Source organism: Enoplosus armatus, chromosome 3 (genome assembly GCF_043641665.1).
Source record: "Enoplosus armatus isolate fEnoArm2 chromosome 3, fEnoArm2.hap1, whole genome shotgun sequence".
Taxonomy (NCBI): domain Eukaryota; kingdom Metazoa; phylum Chordata; class Actinopteri; order Centrarchiformes; family Enoplosidae; genus Enoplosus; species Enoplosus armatus.
Genome location: NC_092182.1, coordinates 24,834,395 through 24,850,333, shown reverse-complemented (window position 1 = coordinate 24,850,333; position 15,939 = coordinate 24,834,395). Strand labels below are relative to the sequence as shown.

At 39.9% G+C, this 15,939-nt stretch overlaps 1 protein-coding gene across 1 annotated transcript; it reads right to left on the bottom strand.

Moving 5' to 3' along the window:
• Positions 1-1,353: 1,353 nt before the first annotated feature.
• Positions 1,354-9,167, bottom strand: ccndbp1 (cyclin D-type binding-protein 1). The gene is made up of 11 exons (XM_070902744.1): positions 9,035-9,167; positions 8,156-8,215; positions 7,629-7,708; positions 6,472-6,553; positions 6,060-6,156; positions 5,207-5,280; positions 4,714-4,790; positions 3,737-3,996; positions 3,525-3,585; positions 1,946-1,992; positions 1,354-1,650 (listed from the first exon to the last, which is right to left on the bottom strand). The coding sequence occupies exons 1-11, from the start codon at positions 9,120-9,122 to the stop codon at positions 1,542-1,544; spliced, it is 1,035 nt and encodes a 344-aa protein (XP_070758845.1). The 5' UTR covers positions 9,123-9,167; the 3' UTR covers positions 1,354-1,541.
• Between the last annotated feature and the right edge of the window lie 6,772 nt (positions 9,168-15,939).

Below are 15,939 nucleotides of genomic sequence, written 5' to 3'. Positions count from 1 at the left end.
TTTTCAATGTGAAAACATTGTTGTCGTGATACACTGTTATTATCAAAACAGATTATGGCTGCTTTAAGCACCCATTCATCAAGTAATAAAACTGAGTTGATTATTACTTTAAAGAGGCATCAGGTGATCTATCTATCTATCACCATGGCAACCATAACCATAAGATGTGATATTAATACAGGTATACATCCCACTTTTGTGATTAGTAGATGCAAGTTGCATTATTGTTTACTTCAATTCTGTAAGAGGTGAGAGCGACTTTGTCTGATTTTAAGTTTTCACGTCATATTTGTCTTGGTGTTGTTAGATGTTAGATGTTTGTACTGCACCAGTTTTACTCAAGTGTCATAAATGGAGTTAGATAGCTTTTGTTGTTGTTGTTGTTACAACAACTGATAGGGATCTAAACAAACAAACAAAATCACTTAGCAACCGCCTCGTCATGTCATTGGGAAATAAGCACACGTACATTTCCTTCAGAAACTGCAGCCTTTTCTAGTTGAGACCATGAGATATGTAACATATTTGTGTGGGATCTTCTTTTCTAAAGACTGATGAGATATTTTCCAACGCACCTGCATCAGAGATGGTTGGATGTCTCCTTGTAATAATGTTTAAAAATGAATAAATCAGTTCATAATAAGTAATTCTGCTTCATTAGCGTGTTTTGAACGGTTAGATCTCGGTCAGCTTGAATGATGTAACATCTCTCATTATGTGATGAAGTGATGGAATATTATTTGGTAACTAATTTGAAACTTTTCTGATCTCTTCATCATTTCAAACTGACAGTTTCTAGTCTTGAATATGTGTATAGGTGTGTGTCTGTGTGTGTGTGTGTGTGTGTGTGTGTGTGTGTGTGTGTGGGATGATGGTCTTAAATTACAAAACAGTGTGACTCAAAGTTTTGCAAGGGAGAAATCTCAGGAGTTGGTGATGAAACTGCTGACTAGTTGGCATCATTACCTCTATTGAATAATGATCACATAAATAATTACATGGGATTTCTTAAAAGTTCTTCTCTTCATAGAAACGTGATTTATATTGTCACGTTACATAAAAGTTTACACACCGCAAAATCAGCTTTATTGGTTTATATGTTTTAAAGAATCTTTCTGACACTTGTTCTCCTTTGGAAATTGGACTAAAAAAACATTTAATTTGTTGTTCTGTAAAAATCTGATCTTAACTAACCCAGTCGGTACACCGTAACACAACTGTTCCTGGAGCAGGTTGTGTGTGTGTGTGTGTGTGTGTGTGTGTTTTTGGCAAAGCAGCCACGTGTAGATTAACTGTGCAGACGAGATTATTGACATGTAGCGTTACATAATGAAGCGTCTTTCCACAGAAGAGTTCATGTAAGGACACAAGTCCTTCCTTTTATTTCTTATATGTTGTACAAGTGCTTGGAAACACATTGATACTCTTTTAGGAATCCAGATCTCTTATATGTACTCCACACACACACACACACACACACACACACACACACACACACACACACACACACACACACACACACACACACACACACACACACACTAGCTGTCCTCCTGTATAAGGTGTTTGGCTTTTTGCAGGTTGTGATCGACGGCTCCATCTAAGAACTGAACCCAGGTCAGCTGTGATTCCCCACACACATGACTGGACCTGTACGGAGGAAAAGAGTGGAAGAATGTCAGGTTATATTCTTTTTGTTTTTCATCTGACCTGATAAGATGAACTGACAGGATGACTTGTCAAGAGTTACACCACCCACATGTTTCTCTAACACACCCTCCACCTTGTCTGAGGACATCTGGCTTTCCCCACCTTCACTACTGATTCCAGGTCATTTTACTCTGTGAGCACTGTGATCTTTTCCTTCACCGATCCACTTTAACTCAACTTCAGTCATTCTGTTTGTTTCAGCTTTGCCTAAATACTGCAGGCGAATCCATCTTACCTGATGATCTGCAGAACTTTCTTTAACAGCGCTGCCAATTTAGACACCTGCAGAGAAACACACTTTTATTTATTATTTATATGTTTGGGAAAATTATATATACACAACAGCTGAAACAGAAGGGAGCTGAATAAGTAAAAATAACTTACATGCAGCAAAACAGTTCTGTTTTGAAATGGTAAAGATTGGTGGTGAGTACTTTCAGCTGCTCTAAATATATTCCCTTTAAATCTGCATAGTAGACAGTCTATGTGACAGACTGGGACATGTAACTGAATTACTCCCAACAGCTGGCACAATCGTTTGATATCGTTCTACAACTGAAGCAATACAACCAACCACAACTCCACCTGCTCTGACTGCAACAGACGTCTGGCTTTCCTTCAGTGAAACTCGAGCTTTAAACACTCGTTTGGCCGGTGGGGTTTGGCTTCTGTGGCTTTGAGAAGGACACAGAGAATACAGACGGCTGCTGCTGATCCTAATCAACCGAACTGTTGACAGTGTATTCTGTGGATGATCCTGATGAATGTAGACATTGTTTCTGGAAAATTATGCTGATTGAATATTTTGAAAGTCATTTTTCCGAGCACCACAAATGAAATTCCATTCACCTCAAATAAACCAAAGTGATCTGCATGTCTAGACACCACCAGAGAAGAGCGAGAAATCACGTTATTCTGTATTTGTGAATGTGATGCAGCAGAGTGAATGGTTCTCTTTAAAGCAGGAATAGCTCAGCCAAACTTTAACCATAACGACATGCTAGAGGTTTAACAACAAAACAACTAACAAACTTAAAGCAACTGTCGAATTCAAGCTCTTCTTCTAACCGGCGCACTGTTGTTGATGCTGCTTCTTTTTGACAAGTTAAAGCTAACACACACTACTTGAGGAAAGAGTGCCAGCTCAGTGAAAGACTTGCAGCCTTTAAAAGTGCAAACAGACCAACATCTCAGCACTCTCAGGTCTTCATCAGAGTCAAAATGGACAAAGACATTGCTTGAAGAAGCGCAGAGAACCCCTTTCCACCAACACTGCACACACAACTCCAAACCACAAGAAGTACAATACTTGGCCTTAATAGGATAGAACCTATATTGAGTGACCTATATTGGGTTTATTTAGTTGTATTTAATTCAAATTCAATATTATGAGTCAAATACCTAATTTACTTGTGTTATTCTGCCCTCGATCGATAAATATTGCATTTTAAGGATTAATAAATGACTGATTATTCACGTGGTTGGCCCATGTAAGGTGTATACAGATCTCAGATACACGCCAACACATTTTTACGCAACTGCATGAGTACACTGCCAACACAGACCTGAGATCAGCATGACATTTAAATTCTGGACTCAAAAGATACTATCGCTGATGCACAGGAACGTGTGCAGACTTCATGAAGATCAAGCAACTCAAAATATGGAAAACAAATTCCAGATTATTGACAAAATTTTGTGGTGACTTGCTTCATTAAGGGCTGATCAGAGCATTCAGGACATGTTTTAACCCTCAAGCTACAGTTTCATTATTAATGACGGTGTGTGTGTGTGTGTGTGTGTGTGTGTCTTACGTTGGTCTCTACTCCGCTGTAGTCCATGGGCGGGTAGAGGCAGAGAGCCAGGTCATCAACACTGAGGAGAAAAGACAGAGATTTGTTTTCATGACTGTGTTCATTTTGAAAGTTGCTGTAAAAATGTCCATAAAAATTAGAATAAAAACAGCTTATTTCTTTCCACTCTTGACATGTTAAAACAAAGTGTGTGGTTGTGTGTGTGTTCCTACCCAGGGCTGATTTCCTTGGTGATGTCAGCCAGGTCGTCGAGCTGTGCCAGGTTCTGAGGCGTGGTAACGTTACCGTTCGCTCTGACGGCCGAGGTCAGCTTCCTCAGACACGCCGCCGACGCTTTCATCAGCCCCTGGCACGGACCAATCACGCGCCGGTCCTTCTCCGACCAATATGTGTCCTGGTTGCCTCGAGGCTCGTCCCCTTCCTGGTCACCATCGAGGACGTCACTGAACGGGTCATTGGCCTCGGATAACGCCTGGGTGGGGGTGCGATATTCAGCATATTAGTTAAGACTTTTTGTGAAAATGGGCAGGGCTGCAACTATTAATCAATTTCATTATGGATTAAAGCATCAGGCTGGCGATATTTTGTAGTTTCCTTACTGTCAATAAATCCCATGAACCCCCCCCCAAAAAAAAAACAATGAATGTATTTTACTAACAAGTACTGTGTGTATCCAAGGCCTGATATATCTTACTCCTCTGGGCCATAGAGCTCCATTGTTGTCCAAAAACACATCAATGAGCCACACGGTTGTACTGGGCGACATGTTCCTTCATTGAACACACACACACACACACACACACTATTTCCTGTCGTTTGAGTAACAACTTTTAACAGCTTCAATACAAACCAATGGGCGGGCTTCTGGCTGAGAGGCACAGACAGGGTAGGAGATGTGATTTATTGACATTAACATAAACACTGAATATCACCAGCCTTATCCTTTCTTCTGTATTGCTATTAGAGATGAGAAACTCAGAGCAGCAGTACGGTAAGTGTGACTATGTTTTTGTACTGATCAGGAACAGATAACAGATCAGGAAACAGGGAGGCTTCTCACTAAAATATCACTTATTAAACACAACAAATTTGGGAATAAAGGCCTGTCTCTAAAATAAGCCTGTGTCAAATAAAAACCTGGTTCTATTTGCAGTTGAGCTGCAGCCACTATTTGAGACAGTGTGTGTACCTGCTCAATTTCTTCTATGGCGTCTTTCACAACTCCAATCTGAGCGGACAGAACCACCAACACTGCTGCTTTATTATCTGTGGAACACACACACGTTTTTCACAGAACAGAAATAAGATCTAAAAGGAAAATATACTCAAACACCTTTATTTCATCACGTCACATTTATCAAATCCTCTTAGAAATAAAAGCTGGTTCACACACCAGGAGGAAAATACAAAGCTCTCCGCATCTGATATAATTGTCAATTGATCGACAGATTGTTAAATTAAATTCGCATAACCTCATTTATGTGTGCATGTGTGTACATTTATGGGCATTTTACTGGCTGTACACACAAAACAGACACAAAAATGTACAGACAGGCACAATTCTGCAGCTCTACAATATATGGTCAGGGTGTGAGGTTGGGATTGAACAGCGGCTAATTGTGTGTGAGTCTAGTAACAAATCCACTCTTTACACTTTACACACTCCTGTCAAGTCTACTGACCTTGTGGTAACTGGGCAAACTGGTCACAGGCTGACCACACACCTCCTGTTGATGTCAACTGTTCCTGGGTCAGACTAGAGGTGAGCAGAAGAAGAGGAAGGAAGAGAGGTGGAGGACGTTGGATAAAAAGAAAAGAGAGACAGAGAGAGAGGGAAGAGAAAAAGAACATTACTTACAACACACTGTTGTTTTGCTGAAAGCAGAAATGCAGAAATGCAGAACTCCTCTATGGAACCTGAACAACATGAACAAAGTTTACTGTAGGTGCTGCATGAGCTGTAGTGCCTATAAATAAATATTAACTGTATTTAATTTTCATATTTTATTGTTTAAGAACTTTATCAAAATAGATTTAACGCAGCCTTTTTTTTTTTACACTGATCGACAAAAAAAGATAATTTATAATAGATCTCTACAAAATTATCTAAATTCATTACAAATAATACAAAATACATGTTTGCATAAGTATTCACCCCCTCCAAGTCATTATTTAGCAGATGCACCTCCTAAAGCCAACTGGCATGATGATTTAGGTGTGTCCTATTAAAGGCGGTTAATACTTGTGCAAACATTTATTTCGTAATTGTAATATATTTGTCTGTTCATCTGTTCTTACTTATACACCTAATACAAAAGGCTTTCATGTAGTTAGTACGTACCAATACAATACCACATCTAACAGGAGAAATAATCCTGCTGATCAGATGTCTGTGTTTATAAAATTCAGTACCAATTTAAATTTTTCACAACAATAACAACCTACTAATTGAAATTGAAGGTGTTATGACAACACTAGTGTGTTTGTGTCTTTATGATGTCTAATATTAAATCTTGTGTTCGTGTGTGCATGTACATCTGTAGCGGGGAGCTCAGTACGACCTCCACCAGCTGTGCGACTCCCTCCAGAACCTCGACCGTGGCGCCTCTCACCTGTCGGCGCAGACTGACACCTGAGACACGGAGAGGAGAGACGACAGAAACACGGAGACAGGCTGACGTCAAGATGCTGACAAAGACTTGCATCCATTTAAAATCTATTCACAAACTCGCAAACGGCAAATGCAACAAGTTTTGGGCAGAATGCTCTTGGTCATTTAACAGTTTCATTGGAGAGTTTTAACAACTTGTCATTGTCATAGAAAAAGCAGAAACAGAAGACAAATGTTAGCAAAATAAAATATAAATGACAACAGAGGAAACACAGTTCTTCTGTTGTCTTGACTAAAGCACAGCCAACTAGCCAATTCCTGGACTGGTGACGTTACCTTGGCTCTTAGGTAGCCAGTAATACACTGTAGACAGAGACAGGACACTCTTCAGGATCAACTCTGATAACTTCTCTACATCCTGCAGAGAGGAAGGAGGACACAGAAAACACGTAAATGTGTTGGCAATTACAAAACAAAGTTTATGTAACGACTGAAGAGCTTGGGAAATATCAGAATCATTTCTTTAACAACTTTCTAGCCCTAATGTGATAAAGTCACCAAATGCTGGCACTGTCATATCAAATATGAAATATTCTTTTGCTGCCATCTGCTGCCGCAGAGCTGGTGACACAAACTGAATGAAGTGATTAGGAGGGCTGGCTCTTCGCTGGTGAAGTCTGGAGCCCTGAGAGCCGGTAGCAGAGAAGAGGAGGGTCATGAGAAACATCTCTCGTTTCCTCCACAATTTACTTAAAAAACTGGAGCATTTAAGCAACATACTTATTCCACAATACAAGAGGTCATTCCTGCCAGCTTTCTGCACTTTATATAATAATGAATCTCCTCTGTGTCGGGACAGTCGACTCCTTTCACAGTGAAGCTTCAGACTTTATTTGCTTTAACTAGCATTAACTGTAGACATACATTTATTACATTCCTCATGTTCATTAAGTAATGTTTACTGTCTGGTTTCCCTTCAAACAACAACTGTAAAGTTTAGCATTATTTGACAATTTGTCACAAATGTATGTATTATTACATACCTGTATCTAGTTATACACTATGTACAAAAATACCTGTGAATTCCAGTATACTTGTGTCTATTTATAACTGTACAGTTACTTTCAATACTCATCTATGTGATTCCAGTGAAGCACTTGCCCATACCAATTCAAGCCATCAATATACATCATGTGCTAGATTTGCACTACCAATGTACAGCACACCAAGCATTGTCTTTGTATATAATTAGAGTTAGACTATGATCCAAGTTTTAGTTCATTTTCAAGTGAAAGATTTCTGTTATTCATAGTTTTATCATTTTATTTCTTGTCTCCCTCTTTGAGTGACCTTATATTATTTGTTTTGTGACTGATGTACTCATCTATCAGAGCTTTAAACATGTTACTTTTATTGAGATGTCTTGTTGTGGATCATAACTGGTACAATTTGAGCTCAGCACGGCAACATTATAATGCAAACAATAATCTGACCTGTTGTGATGGCAGCGGGGGTTTGGAGAAGGCCAGACTGAGTTTAGTGGCTTCCTGGGAAACCGCCTTCACTGCCTGGTCTGAGTAAAGAGGAGACAGTTACATCACATTAACCGTCCCACTAAATGGCTTTGAGATGGTGATTTTATTCCATGGTGGCTTGATGTGTTTCTGCATGATGATGGAACAGGATGATGATGGGGTGGCAATTATTATACGAAGGGCCCTGATTTTAAAATTAATGCTAATGAAAAAAATACTTGTTGGAAATCCATATAAATAAAAAGAAGCCACAGAAATTAGTGTGTTGTTACATGACTTCCCAAGAATTCCCAATTTATAAGTAGGTATAGCATAACAAAATAATTCACTGTAGTCTTTTGTGACCGATTCCTTTTGGTGTTATAGTGCTTCTTAGGAATGAAGTATAATTTCAGCCATGTTTGCTATTGATGGGGCCTTGATAGAAGATGAAAAAGGAACAGGAGGAGGAGGAAAAAGGATGGTGATGAAAAACTATACTCAACTCAGAGTGTCCCAGAAGTTGGAGAGGTTGAACGCTCCATCTGACTCATTGGACTCCCCATCTGTGTGGGAAAATAAGCAGTCGGTTAGGAAAATCTTCCCCCTTCTAGATTTTAATTTAATTACTTTTAATTTAAAATAACCCCCCTGTATAATTGTTGCTTTTGATTACCAATTATCACTTGTGTTGTTCTGTTATCTGTAATATAAAATTAAATATACATTGGATATATTGGATTTTAACCAACTTACCCAGTATATATTTAAATGTATACTCAGTAACAGTTAATAGAGAAACAGCTTTAGCGAGGTGTTCATTCAACTGCATGGTCATTTTAGAGGCTGCAGTTTGTGCTTTTCAGCCGTATACTGGAGGTATTTCTACTGTGTTTCTACTTCATTTAGATCCCTGGGGGAGGACTAAATAGTAAAACACCTCGCAATATAATTCAACAGCACCACAAACTAACGGTACAGCCCCCAAGATGACCATGAATTTAAATCCACGTCTCTGCCAAGTCTCAAACTGTTGCCTAAGCTAGATTTAGCTGGGTGTAACGTTGGGTTTGTTAAGAAACGGACCACTAAACAGCTAACGTTAAGTATTTGTCAGTTTGTTGGAGACTTTAGACGGAAGTTTGACAACTTACAAGCTTAGCAGTTTGGCAAACAAACAGGAAGATAGCACTGCATAAAAGTCGTTAGTGGATAACGCTGATTGACGCTGTAGAATAAAAATAAACCGAGCCCAGTTTAACTTACACACGAAATAAACGTTTGTTTTAGTTTAGCTAAGGTTAGCACATTTAGCTTGCCATACGCTAGCATGCGTGTAGCTCGGTTGGAGGCTAACTGCGTCATAAGTAATGTGTCTTATTTACCTCTCACTCGGTCTCTAATACAGTGGATGGAGTTCAGCAGATTTCGTAAAGGCACGGACACATTTCCACCACAATTATCAGTACTCATGTCACCAAAGTTTTTCGACAGCTAGTTACATGCGTGTTGTGGAACTACAGAAGAGCGGGATGTTGAACCGGGGACAAATATAAATGTAGCACCGACACGCCACGTTTTAGTGACGCCTTGTGGTCGAACTTAAGTATTGCAAGCAGAAACCGACACCACTACGTTAATAAATCTGTTTATAAAATACATTGGAATAAAGTAGTTTTAAAACAACCAACCTACATTTGGAATAGGCTCCTGGTATATTGTAACACTAGAAAAAATATTTCATAAGAAAATGCTTATTTCCTTGTCCTTAATTTATTAACATTTTTTTTTCTCCGTAGTATATCTGCAATAATATTTTGTAGGCAACAATAACATCATTATTTTGGCAAAATGTCAGTGCATACTGGTTTTTACTAATTATTCTTCTGCTAAATTCATACTATTTTATTCATTTGATTTTATTGCTAGAAAAAAACACTTTCACAGCTCTAAGGACTCCAATCAAAGGCCACCATTCTTAGTGAAACACTGAATGTATGTACTTGATTGAATACATAACTTCATATTCTTGTCAATTGTGATGTATGATTTTTGTCTCAGATCAACTGTGTTTGATGTTATTTTTGTTGACACACGTTCAACAGTTAATACATTATCATGTATCATGTATCAATAGGGGCCCAAAGCCCCCTAAGAGGTTATTCCAGCAGAAACTTGTCTATTAGTTTTTGTCTATTCCATTTCATTCATTTCTATGTTAATTGATTTTGTTTTCCTATTATTTGGTGTTCTAATGCATGTGTCAGGGATGGTGCACATTAATAGACATTGTAAATGTGCCAGAGTTAGAGTTAGTTTTTTGTATTGTAATGTACTGTATAAAAAAGACTACTATTTATATATTTTCTATTATTCAAATTATTATTTAAAATAAAATATTGTATATTTGTATGACTCTACCCTGATTTATTGCATTTTAATGTTTATGTTTGCCATCCTTTAATTTGCTAAAATGTCTCACTGTTTTTTTTACAATTTGATGTAAAGATGTTTGATCTGCACTTTATGTATGAAAGGTTCTATAATGATAAGTTTATTATTACCATTATTATTATTGTTGTGTTGTTATTATTATTGTTGTTGTTGATTTCTATTGTTTTTATACCTTTCTTGTTATTGATATCTGCAGCATATCATTATCATTATTAGCTAATATTAGTATTAATATCAGCAGGTTATATTCTACCCAAAGACAGATTAAAAATGATCTGACTAATTAACACAAAACTAAATGACCCGACGTCATCAGCCAGGCTGAATGAACTCTGACAGCTGAAACTGAAGTTGCTTTATTTAAACTGAACATGAACGTTCTTGACAGTCATGTATTCTCTGACCCTCAGAACGTCCGTTATGAGTCACAGTCGTTGTGACGTCACATATTAGAACTCCGAATAGAACATTTATTCAGAGTTTTGTGGCTCAGTTTACATTTTTCTTCTCATTTAATTCCCTGAACGCACACTGAATTCAGCTCAGTACCACAGTCAGTGAAGAAAAAATACTGTTTTCATCGTGATTTCTCTCATCGCACAGTGAAGGTAAGTTAACAGTTTATCTGTCTCACATACTCAAAAAATGTTTCAAATTCAAAATATCCAATCCACGTACTCGGGAATTTGTTTTCACAACAATAGTATGAACTTGTGTTTATAGAAATATCCTCAACACCTTCATCCACATTTCAAGGGAAAGGTAACCAAATACACTATATTGCCAAAAGTATTGGCTCACCTGCCTTGACTCGCATATGAACCTAAGTGACATCCCATTCTTAATCCATGGGGTTCAATATGACGTCGGTCCACCCTTTGCAGCTATAACAGCTTCAACTCTTCTGGGAAGGCTTTCCACAAGGTTTAGGAGTGTGTTTATGGGAATTTTTGACCATTCTTCCAGAAGCACATTAGTGAGGTCACACACTGATGTTGGACGAGAAGGCCTGGCTCTCAGTCTCCGCTCTAATTCATCCCAAAGGTGTTCTATCGGGTTAAGGTCAGGACTCTGTGCAGGCCAGTCAAGTTCATCCACACCAAACTCTCTCGTCCATGTCTTTATGGACCTTGCTTTGTGCACTGGTGTACAGTCATGTTGGAACAGGAAGGGACCATCCCCAAACTGTTCCCACGAAGTTGGGAGCATGGAATTGTCCAAAATCTCTTGGTATGCTGAAGCATTCAGAGTTCCTTTCACTGGAAATAAGGGGCCAAGCCCAGCTCCTGAAAAACAACCCCACACCATAATCCCCCCTCCACCAAACTTTACACTTGGCACAATGCAGTCAGACAAGTACCGTTCTCCTGGCAACCGCCAAACCCAGACTCGTCCATCAGATCGCCAGATGGTGAAGCGCGATTCGTCACTCCAGAGAACGCGTCTCCACTGCTCTAGAGTCCAGTGGCGGCGTGCTTTACATCACTGCATCCGACGCTTTGCATCGCACTTGGTGATGTGTGGCTTGGATGCAGCTGCTCGGCCACGGAAACCCATTCCATGAAGCTCTCTACGCACTGTTCTTGAGCTAATCTGAAGGCCACATGAAGTTTGGAGGTCTGTAGCGATTGACTCTGCACTCCTCAGCATCCGCTGACCCCGCTCCGTCATTTTACGTGGCCTACCACTTTGCTGTCGTTCCCAATCGCTTCCACTTTGTTATAATACCACTGACAGTTGACTGTGGAATATTTAGGAGCAAGGACTTGTTGCACAGGTGGCATCCTATCACAGTACCACGCTGGAATTCACTGAGCTCCTGAGAGCGACCCATTCTTTCACAAATGTTTGTAGAAACAGTCTGCATGCCTTGGTGCATGATTTTATACACCTGTGGCCATGGAAGTGATTGGAACACCTGATTTCAATTATTTGGATGGGTGAGTGAATACTTTTGGCAGTATAGTGTATGTATGTTATCATCCTTCCATCGGACAAAAACATATATTGTTGGTCATGTAGCAACGCCTGACAGGAACAAAACAAGGCTCGCACCAAAGAACCCAGCTGCAGGACTCACACTGCTTCCTCTGCAGAACAATCAAATATTTGTTTTTCAGCATTTTTAAGGCACAAAATATATCAGAGGTGTTCATCATTATATTATACATTACATTTGCATTCAATTGACACAAGTGACTTACAGTAAGTGCATTAATCCTCCATATGAACAATTGTAAGTGCATCCCTCCCAAACAAACAACTACAAAGTGTGCTCAGTGCTGCAGTACAAGTGCTTTTTTAGTGAGAGCTAGCATGGGGTGTCAAAGGGGTGGTTTTCAGTCAGCTGTCACTGTGGAGCCAGAGATGAGGGACCACAGGATCCCTGAGACTCCCTTCCCAAGAAAAACGAGTAGTTAGCAGTAGTAATATTAGCATTAGTAACATGCTGCATGATCAGTCTTTCTTAAATGAGTAGAATGGTGCTTTGGGTTTTTAGTTAAAAATGTTTGTGCAGTACAACCAAAGACCATTAGGAGGCAATGTGCCCCTATGGTTTCAGTGCCATGCTGGATTTCTTTCAACAGATACTGATGTAGACACCCACCTGGGGCTGATGACGTGTTCAAAGTCATCAAAGCGTTAGTTGGACGCAGAGATGTACTGCACAGAGACACATGGGCGAGTTAAGTCAACAGAAAAAGTGTGTTTGTTTGAGAAAGAAGAAGGGTCAGCACTTCCTTCATGTTTTAGGTTGTAGTTTTTAGTGTTATAGTGTTTACATTTCACACTCAGATTTGGACACACACAAATGATATTGCGGAGGGTTAATATAGTGCACTATAAAGTAAATAGGGAGTGATTTCGGACACAGCTCATATTTCCCTCAGTGAACAGCGGCCAAGAGCAGTGACTTCCTGGAGCCGTGTTGCCACAGTTAGGTTGCCAGGAAACCAGAGCAAACTCCAGGAAGTTACTACGAAATTGTTACTGCATATAACCCCCATGCAAAACAATGCAAAGCAACGTCTTGTTTTTACATTTCTGTTTATGTATAGATTAAACAACCGATATACAGCATGTTAATTAATGAGCTTTAGAGGTGCTGGTAGAGGATTTATGAGTTTGAGAGAGAGAGCCAGGCTAGCTGTTTCCCCCTGTCCATTCTTTCTGGTAAGCTAAGCTAATCATCTGCCAGGAGAGACTCTTGATGGACCACTGCAACCTGCAATAATCGGCTCCTTATAAATTATTCTATTGTACCATCCAGTCCACGAGCAACGACAGAGTGTACTGAAATCTGGAGACGTTGTTAGACAGCAGAAACCCACGTTGCAGTTTTTCATGGGAGCTGTGTTTTTTTCTTCTGTTTTCACACAGAAATAGTTGTTTAACGCCGATTTGAATATGAAAAGTAAATTCCAGGAACGCTTATTTTCTTCAATACAGATGAAAGAAATGCTAAATGAGAGATTGCATTGAGGTACAGAGGCTAGCCCGGGCATGACGTCATGACTTCAGCTCTCTATAGTGACCCTCACCTTGCAGGTTGTAGTAGTGCGTGGAGTCTCCCCTCCTGTTGGCCCCAGTGGGTGACGAGGGTGGGTTTTATCATCCAACTAAGCAAGAAAGCGAATAAGGATATATTCTAAAATGTTTAACTATTCCTCTACCATGATTTTTCTTCATCTATATAGATATCCGGATATAGATCACATGTTATCGTAATATAAGCTGTAAATATGGTCAAAATGTCCTGACTTTCCAAAAATGTCCCCACTCTGAAGGTCTAGCAAAGCGGTCCTCACAAAGATAGAAGTACAAGAGCGCGCACACACACACACACACACACGCACTCATCAGAAAATCAACCAGTCTAGACTGTAGTGAACAAAACTAATGAATGTATTTCATGTTGTCAGGCTGCAGTTTCTCCAAGGGACTGTGTGTGTGTGTGTGTGTGTGTGTGTATATGTGTGTGTGTGTGTGTGTGTGTGTATGTGTGTGTTTGTCAGACCCTTTAGTCTTTCTTGTTGCTCCTTTCTACCCTCCCTCCCTCGTTCTCCCTCCTCCCTCTCTCGCTCCTTCAATCAGTGTGTTTTATGTCTCAGGCAGCTTTTCTTCTCGAACACTTGGAGGATTTAAGGGGAGGAAAAAAAAAAAGGCAAATCATTTTATCACTTCTTTTCTCCCTCTCCTCTGTCTCATTTCCTTGTGTCTCCTTTTTCTCTGCTCCCTCCATCACTCTCTCTCTCTCAGGTGTGATCTGTGTGGGGAGTTTCTGTCTAGACAACCGATTATACCGAATAATGAGGGAGAGGGAGGGAGGGGGGATAGACGGAGCATGAAAAGGGAGAGAGAGGGAGGAGGATGTGATGTGAAGGAAAGAGAAGTGTAGTGTCAGACAGAGAGAGAGAGAGAGAGAGAGAGGGAGGGAGGGAGGTGTAAAGGGGAGGAAGGAAGGAGAAGCAGATAGGAGGAAAAACAGGAGGACAAGCAATGAGCAAGGGATTAGAGATGAGAGAAGAAAAGGATGGAAGGAAACAGGACAGAAAAAGAATGAGAGGACAAGACAGACAGACAGAAAAGACAGAAAAGACAGAAAAAAAGCGAGATGGAACAAACATAAGAGATAAAAAGGAAAATGAAAAAAATAGAAATAATAAACAAGAGATGGCAGAGAGGAGGGGGGGGGGGGGAGAAAGAAAGAAATGAAAAGGGAAAAGAAAAATCTAACGAATGAATGAGCAGAAAGGACGAAAGGGAACCAGCATGACACACACACACACACACACACACACACACACACACACAGACTAAACACCACTGAGCCAGAACAGAGACACTGTCTGATCTGCTGTGTTAGGAAACCCTATCAGTCACACAGGCTTTACTTACTGTGTGTGTGTGTCTTAGCTTGATGATGAGTGATCATCGAGTCCAAAAACCTCCCAGACACACACACACACACACACACACACACACACACACACACAGCCTGTAATAGGCTTATCCAGTGCAGCAGTTTCAGCCTTTAAAATGGGACTTTTTTCCTCCTTTGCTGTTTAGGATGAAAGAATATTTTGTATCTGCTAAAACAATATTGACTTCTAAAGAAACCTTCCTACGCATGTTTGTGTGTGTGTGAGTACATTCTCAGTTTGTCTGTATTCATAATTGAAACCAGGAAAAGAGAGATGTGATTAAGACAGGCGGTGAGACAGCCAGCACGACAGGCAATCAGAGAGGCAGTGAGTAAGCAAGAAAGTTAGACGGTAAGAGAGACAGACAGCAATTAACAGGACATAAAAGTATGATGTAAGTAAGACAGGCCGTGAAACAGTCAATGGTTTACTTAGTCAGTCATTTATGGAGAGGCAGACAGGCAGTCAGGTAGCAAGACAGAAAGACGGTGATACGGATCAACCGTGAGGCAGAGAGGATCATTTCTTTTGAGGGACAAGCAGACAGTTTAGACAGTAAGTATGATGTAAATAAGACAGGCAGCGAGGCAGTGAGACAGACAGCAGTCCAATCAGACAGTGAGATAGGCATTTAGTCATTTAATCAGAGAGACAGACAGGCAGACGACAGTCTTACAGACAAACCCAACTGTAAGACAGTCAGACAGACTTTTCCTAAAGAACAATGCTGCTCTGAGAGTGGAGGTTATGTTATTATTAAGTTATTGTGTTGACCTGGCATCAGTACACACAAAAGCACGGCAGGAGAACGGCAAAAACTCAATACGCCAGTAGTACGTACAAAAATGACAAACAAAAAGGATCTTACTCTTAAACAAAAAGCTCCATCTCTGTAAGGACCTTTTCCATAA

Bases quoted from the DNA above. Each gene is read 5' to 3' on its own strand.
- ccndbp1 (XM_070902744.1), bottom strand. From the start codon at position 9,122: ATGAGTACTGATAATTGTGGTGGAAATGTGTCCGTGCCTTTACGAAAT. The intron at 4,791-5,206 runs GTCAGTAGACTT...TGTGTTCCACAG, and splicing joins GTTTGCCCAGTTACCACAAG to ATAATAAAGCAGCAGTGTTG. The intron at 1,993-3,524 runs GTAAGACACACA...GTTTCTCTGCAG, and splicing joins ACAGCGGAGTAGAGACCAAC to GTGTCTAAATTGGCAGCGCT.